General features: G+C 39.4%; 1 protein-coding gene across 1 annotated transcript; it reads left to right on the top strand.

Annotated features, from left to right (window-relative positions):
• Positions 1-1,546: 1,546 nt before the first annotated feature.
• elf3 (E74-like factor 3 (ets domain transcription factor, epithelial-specific)) lies at positions 1,547-7,147 on the top strand. The gene is made up of 9 exons (XM_042494668.2): positions 1,547-1,682; positions 1,861-2,021; positions 2,984-3,217; positions 4,015-4,122; positions 4,212-4,358; positions 4,453-4,539; positions 4,640-4,759; positions 5,000-5,195; positions 5,953-7,147. The coding sequence occupies exons 2-9, from the start codon at positions 1,868-1,870 to the stop codon at positions 6,062-6,064; spliced, it is 1,158 nt and encodes a 385-aa protein (XP_042350602.1). The 5' UTR covers positions 1,547-1,682; positions 1,861-1,867; the 3' UTR covers positions 6,065-7,147.
• The last annotated feature ends 221 nt before the right edge of the window (positions 7,148-7,368 follow it).

The raw sequence follows: 7,368 nt of genomic DNA, 5'->3' as shown, positions 1-7,368 counted from the left end.
ATAAGAGTGAGCTAAAGGTAAGAAATTGAGTGTGCAGTTATCGAAATGCTGAAATGATGAAACAGGTGTGTGCTTGGTGTCACTCCTTCTTTAGATGAAAGAGCTGAGGTGACTTTGCTTAATTGTGTGAATTCCAAAACCTGCTTGCTGCCACTTTTCACTTTAATGGCAATTGGCAATTGGGCTGTTGGCTGAAAAAGGGCTTGAACCAGGGGTTGCTGCTTACAGCTCTATTTTACTCTTTAAGTTAAATTAGTTATTTACATATATATATATATATGTGTGTGTCTTTGATGTATTTCTGTGTTCAAATAAAAGTTACCATCACATACCACTAGGTACCAGCAGTGAGCCGCATCAAGTCTCAGAAACAAGTTTTCTCTGTGAAACCAGACACCAGAACAGTGCTTCTGAACACTGTGTGTGTTTGCTCTGCAGTTTCTTTCTCACTGTGAGGATACAATTAGCCTCAACATTCCATTTATTCACCTTATCTGAGTTTAGTGTGTGTTTCGCAATTCAGTTTCCCCTGAGGTTCATCTGAGCATGTAAGGGCTCAAATGCTCGCACACACACACAGAGTTGTTTTAGCTTTAACACTCACAGGCTTAGCTATTAATTGATAATACTGACTGTCGACACAGTTGGCTGTTTCCCGTCTACACTTTGTGTACAGCTATTTTTAGAAACTGTGACCATCACACTTCTGTCATCCACAGTCCCCAATTTCATTGTAGTGATGACAGGTGGCTGTGTCATGGAAAATAAGTTCAAGTCGGTTCAAAATAGTTAAACTGTACAATGTAATTCCTTGTGTTAACTGCTGACAGAAAATAATTACTTTTTTTAAAATAAAATGCTTAAGATGATAAAAGAAATAGGAAAGGGAAACAGAGAAACAAAAGAAAAAGAAAAGCTTGTATATTTTTTTTTACATTTTGCACTTCTTGTCTGCATTTTGCTATTTTTAATGGTGATTTTTTTCAAATTTTAATTTTTCTACTTTAAACCACTAATAAGTACCTTTAATCTAATCTCTTTACTATTTTATTATAAATCTGTATTTTCTATTATGTTTTATATTTTATTGCTCTGTAAAGCACTTTGAATTGCCCTGTTGTACAAAATGTGCTATACAAATAAAGCTGTCTCGCCTTGTCTACATTTTTGGCAAGAAAGGTATAAATATTATGTTATGGAATCTATAAAAACTGATGTTACCGAAGCCAAACATTTGACACCACAAGTTTGACAAATTGCTTTTATGTAATTGTACAAAATAAAGATCGTCAGCACTGCAGATAGCACTGCTGTTCACTTAAAGGAATCTGTACAGGAACCTGTATAAGCTAATCCTTTAAATACTAGTATAATTAAACGCTGACTGATGGCGTGAAAGAGAAAAAAAGTTTACGGAGAAGAGCAGAGCAGGTTTGTTTTGTTGATCAAGTTCTCAGGAAAGCGGGGGAGGAGGGATGGAGGTGTGGCCAGCTACAGGTGGAATTCCCCTGAACTCACCTGAGTCCGCTCCCCGCTCCTTTCCAGGAGTATAAAGTTTTACACAGAGCAGTCAGAGAAAAGCACTCATACCTGAACAGTGGGAATTACACAGCACGCGCTCTCTGCGGATTATCTTGGAGCATAATTCCTTTGCATCATACTGTGGCTTTTGCTGTAATCAGGTAAAATATATTAGTTACCTATTTGGTGCTCATGCTTAGAATCATTACAGATTTCAAATATATGAGAAAGCTGAACAACATCAGTGCGTTCATTATGTATAGCTTCTCCTTGAATTGGAAGCATCTTTTCAGTTTTCAAACTGGCGCTAAAACAAGCCTGTTTTTCTGTGGTTCTCAGTGTCTCCATGTCATCACCCTGCCTCAGCAGCATCCTGACTAATGCCAACCTCACCATGTATCAGACTGGCATCCCTGATGTGCTGCCGCAGCAGCCCAGTGTGCTTCCCAGCATTAACAGCCTGCACATCAGCAATCTAACATACAACTCCAACATGAGCGGTAAGAGGCTCACTGCCTGTTGCTGTGACACTCAGCTCGTCCTTATCAATGCTTTAACGTTCTGGAACCCGGAGCCACATCACTTTTCTCGTGCTGCTTTCAGTCGCCTTTCACAAGTATGTAAGATTTTAAACGCTAGGGAAGATGTCTAGGGAATAAAGAAAAAAGCTTACCATTGTCATAGTTATCATAATTACATATTTATAATTATGTTATAAAAGTTAATATTTGATTAGATATTTGATAACATGATTTAAGCAGTTTTTCCTGGTCATTTTTAATAATTAATTTTTTTAGGTAATTTTCTTGTACTTTTTACTAATTGGGTCATTTCTTCTTTTGTTGCTCACATCCCTCATTTTCCCATGTTTTTGAGAGAAATCAATCCAGGTTCTCAGGTTTCAAAGGGTTAAGAGCGCAGTTGTTGTTGATGTTTGTGGCACCAAAGAAAACTTAAACAATGTGGCATCTTTGCTATGAAGCCACTGGTAACCATTGTAGTCCAGTCTGAGTTTAGTGGGCAGTTTCAGCTGAAGACTAATCTCACAGTAAACATGATCCTTTATTGTCAGACTTGAGCCAGTGGAACCATTACCTGGCTGAACTTTGCTTTGACCTCATTTAGACACTGTTGGCTTAATCATTTACCAGGCAGTCAATGTTTAACTGGCATAACCGTCAAACAGGAGAATGCTGTCACCTCATAGCTGAAACAGCTTGGGCTTTGTTTGTCTGACCTTAGAGACTCAAGCCCAGAGCAGGTGAGGATGTAGACAGCTCAGCACGCAGCCATGTAAAGAAATTAACATTTTTCAAAAAGTAAATCTAAGAAGCAAGGTTGGCCATATTGTAGGTGTATTCTGGGAGAGACAAGTAATCTTAATTAAATACATGACACAAGATCACAATATGACTTGGAAACTCTGTAGAATCTCATGTTCCTGCTGCCTGTGTGTGTGCAGGTCAGTGGTACAGGCAGGTGAGCCCTCACTGCTGGACAGCAGAGAATGTCCTGGAGTGGATCAGTGACCACGTGGAGTGCACCAAGTTTGATGCCAGTACTCTGAGTCTGGCATACTGCGCCATTGATGGCCCCTCTCTCTGCCAGATGAACCGCGACCAGATGATCGAGGTCTTTGGCCTGCAGCTCGGCCCACGCCTCCACCAGAGTCTACAGGAACACAAGACCAAATATGGTAAAACTCAATCTGGCATGTAAGATGGATTTTTAGAAGTTTACAACTAAAATCCATTCATATATAGCTCATGTTGATGGAGTACTGGACTGTAATTGCAGAGTTAAGATTTTAGGAAGTCAAAGGTTTAACCATTTACTATCCGGATCAACATCAGTTTTCTTGTGCATTCAGACACCTTTCACATGCTATTTTACCCTTTGAAATCTGAGCAACATGGTTATTTCAAAATATGGTGCAACCTGGTAAGAAATTTCTTGTGAGAAATTACTAAAAGGTAACAAGAAAATAAGCTAAAATTAGTGTGTGTGTGTGTGTGTGTGTGTGTGTGTGTGTATGTGATAGCTAATATAGTTTTATATATAATATAAAACTATATTAGCTATCACGTATTTGAAATTACAGTGGTTTTTTCCCCTTTTTTAGGCTTATTCTCAGGTAGTTTTACCTGTTATTTTTTAATTTTTCAACCAATTTCTTACTAAATTTTGAGCCATGTCTTCTTAAGTTTCTTATCACCTTTGCTCCATGTTTTTAAAGGAAATCAAACCAATTTGCTCAGGTTTAAAAGGGTTAACTGCACTCAAAATTGACAAAGCACATAAAGAATAAAACTGGCCTCTGTTACAATCAACTTAAACTTTCATATATTAACAAATAAACCCCAATAAACATAGAATTTATGCAGTCAAAAGTGTAGATTTGGCCTCTGATCCCAAAGGAGATTTTTTGTCCTTGATCATTGTGATGCCTAAATATTCTCATTTTTCATGTCCTCGTTTCCTTTTTGTTTCCAGAGCTGCAGAGCCTGTCAGGGCCAGAGCTGAACGAGACCTGCCAGCTCCTGGACAACTTTCTGGTCAATCTCAATTTCCCTCTGCTGAGCACCATTAGAATTGGCCAAGGTGCATATTGTACAGTGTTTTTGCATGCCAACATGAAATTGATACTGAATGGAAATCACAGGGTTAATGCTGCTACGTCCTCTCCACAGCTGAAGGAGCTGTCGGCAAGAGGGAGTTGGACTACAGGGATGATTATGATCTTACAAGTCTCACCATGGAGCCCATGACCCCCTTGGGTGACACGGAGTGCCTGTCTGATAACCACTCTGACAGCGAGTACAGCTCCTCCTCCAACAGTCAGTATTCCATCCTCGTCATCTTGCTCCACTCTTCTGCCTCTCACTTTCTTAAGAATGCTATATATCTGACACATGTCTGTCACGTCCTCAGGTGGCATGTTTGACTTCTCCTGCCTCAGCTCTCCAGAGTCTGGCAGTGGTGAATCAGACCCGGAGTTCTCCTACCCTCTGATTTCAAGTGAGTATGCTGAAAAACTCAATTGCACAGCTCAGTGCATTTTACAGTCTCAGCTACTGAGTTCAAGTAAATATCTGACAATCAGCTGATGTGTTGACAGAGGAGCACATCAAAACAGAAAAAGGAGAGTCTCGAGTCAAGCGACCCCGGGGCCGACCTCCCAAAGCCAGCAGACAGCACAGCTGCAGCATTTATGAAAATCCAAAGAAAAACAAACACGGTATGTTTGAAGCCTCAGCAGGCTGTCTCTCATCAAGTAAAACACTGCTGAAAAGATCTCTGTACCTGAACACTGCTCAGCTGTACACATTCTGCTTTGCATATTTATCACCATTCAGATGCATATCTGTTTGATCCGCTTATGCTGCATCCATGCACCCACGCACGCACACACAGACACACACACACACACACACACACACATACATTAAGCTCACTGGAACGCACTGTTTGCCTGCAGCACCTCGTGGCACCCACCTGTGGGAGTTCATCAGGGACATTCTGATCCACCCAGAGAGGAACCAGGGCCTGATGAAGTGGGAGGACCGCCGCGAGGGTGTCTTTAAGTTCCTCAAGTCTGAGGCTGTGGCTCAGATGTGGGGCCAGAAGAAGAAGAACAGCAGCATGACGTACGAAAAACTCAGCCGGGCCATGAGGTGAGCTTGTGTAGCAGCTAATAGGGAAGAGTTTTAGATGGAATTTCCAGCGATCCAATCAGCTTTCTTTGTGTCTGCCAGAATTTGAAATGCCTCAGCAGTTGTTAGACAGTTTGGCTGAGCCTGAAACAGAAAACGCTAAGAAAAGAAGATGTTCCAACACAGACAACCATGCAGATGGTGTAGTTTTACCTTATGTGGCCAAAAAAATGGACACTACAGTGATTTACCACAGCCTAGTTTGTAACACAAACTACTCTGTCTCTAAACTGAGATACAGTGACCCTGAAGATATCAGTTGGGCCACAGAAGACATTACAACTGTTAAGAAAAGCTAAGTAATCCTCCTTATGACTAATCAGGTGATCGTGACATATGAAATTGGAAATTGTGCTGGTCTGTGCAAACATGGTCAGATTGGCTTGGTAAAAATAATCCTACATATTTAATTATGATCATTAAACAGAAAGTTTTTCCCATTTATTTTTTTTCCACCTAGACATTTTTTCCTACCTTTTTTTTCAAATTTACTTATTTTTTTGCGATTTGTGAAACATTCAATGGTTTAAATACTTGTGAAAGCAATGCAAGATAAGTAATGTGGCTCAAGGTTTCAAAGGGTTAAAGAGACTAGAGGCCATGTTTGACACTCTAATTTAGGTGCTTTAAATTAATTTAGTGCAGCAGATGATGAGGGGAACTGAATGCTTTGTGTCTTAAACCTTGGCGAACTAAGCCTCGACTTCCTCCTCCTCAGGTATTACTATAAGAGGGAGATCCTGGAGCGTGTGGATGGCCGAAGGCTCGTCTACAAATTTGGAAAGAACTCGAGTGGCTGGAAGATCGAGGACATTGGCATGGGCATATGAGGCATCAGTCACTGAGCACGTAAAAAACCCAACAGCTGATCTGAGCATTAGTTCAGGAACTGGAAATATGTGTGTGACCTGTCTGAAAAAAAAGCCCTTAGCTTTCCCAGATGTTTAAGACATTAACTTCCTTGTAGAAGGAAGGTGTTGCAGAAAATGTAAGCCAGTGTTTTTGGCTCTTGTAGGTTTTATGAACCAATATTGATGTTGTACCTGTTGTATGTTTTTAATGTCACTGCAGAAACCTAACTATGTGCAACCAAATGAATCATTTTGGATGCTGTAAGCTGAAGAAGCAAAGTTTTAACATTGTACAGGATTCACTCTGGTATTTGTATTTAGCCTGAGTTACTTTAGTGATGCAGGGCTAACTCATCCTCATCTCTCACTGTGGGTTTGCTTTAGTGTATAGGCATTAATGACTTGTATATTAATATATTGTGGCAGTGGAAATATTATATCATTACTTTTTTAAACTTTTATATTACTGTCTTGTTATTCTGAAAGGGTAAAACTTTCATTGTAAGTTTTCCAATCAGTTATGGATCTGAATGTAAGGACAAATTCGGAAAAGCCCTCTACTGCTAAACTCAAAGTAAGAAAACAAAGACAGAAAAGATTGAACTAGAAATAGTGATTTTACTTCACATTTAAACAGTAAGGATGTGCACTACATGTCTATTGGTATCACTTATTATAAAGTGTGTTTATACAAAGCAAAAAGTAGTTTAGGAGTAACTGTATTACATGTCTTATGTATGATCATCACCAGTATACAGTTTGTATTGATTGGTAAGAAATGAGTTGCATGTTGTATGATTTTTAAAAATGTGTGTGATCAATGGGATGCTGATTCAAAACCAAATGCTGGAGGCCAAATACTGTTCATCTGCACACACTCCCCACACTGCCGTGACACAGACTTGATTGAAAATCAATATATACAAACACACACACACACACACACACACACACACACACATATATATATATATATATATATCTGTTGAGTAAATGTCATATTATTTATAATGTCTTTGAAATAATGGGAATTTTTTTAACAGAAATACATTTTGACATGTACTTGGTGTTCTGGGATTGATTTTTAAAGCACTCAGAGAACTTAATAGTAAAGATGACCATTGTGAAGGATGGAGAATGTAAAAATAGAGCACAATATCATCCATCTGTTGTCTGCAGTATTTCTCCAAACTAAGCTCTCCATATGTACTTGCTTCATGTAAAATTGCAGGAGTGGAAAGACTGTTTAAAAATTGCAGCCAGCAGCCCTATATCGCTCTGAG

This window comes from Plectropomus leopardus, chromosome 2 (genome assembly GCF_026936395.1).
Source record: "Plectropomus leopardus strain MGB_pleo_1.0 chromosome 2, ASM2693639v1, whole genome shotgun sequence".
NCBI classification, from domain to species: Eukaryota; Metazoa; Chordata; class Actinopteri; order Perciformes; family Serranidae; genus Plectropomus; species Plectropomus leopardus.
This window is presented reverse-complemented; position numbering and strand designations above follow the sequence as displayed.

What these genes read in the sequence shown, in the direction of transcription:
- elf3 (XM_042494668.2), top strand. Translation starts at nt 1,868, where the DNA reads ATGTCATCACCCTGCCTCAGCAGCATCCTGACTAATGCCAACCTCACC. An exon ending in GGAACACAAGACCAAATATG is followed by an intron (nt 3,218 to 4,014) that starts GTAAAACTCAAT and finishes TTTTGTTTCCAG; the next exon opens with AGCTGCAGAGCCTGTCAGGG. An exon ending in CTCCTACCCTCTGATTTCAA is followed by an intron (nt 4,540 to 4,639) that starts GTGAGTATGCTG and finishes ATGTGTTGACAG; the next exon opens with AGGAGCACATCAAAACAGAA.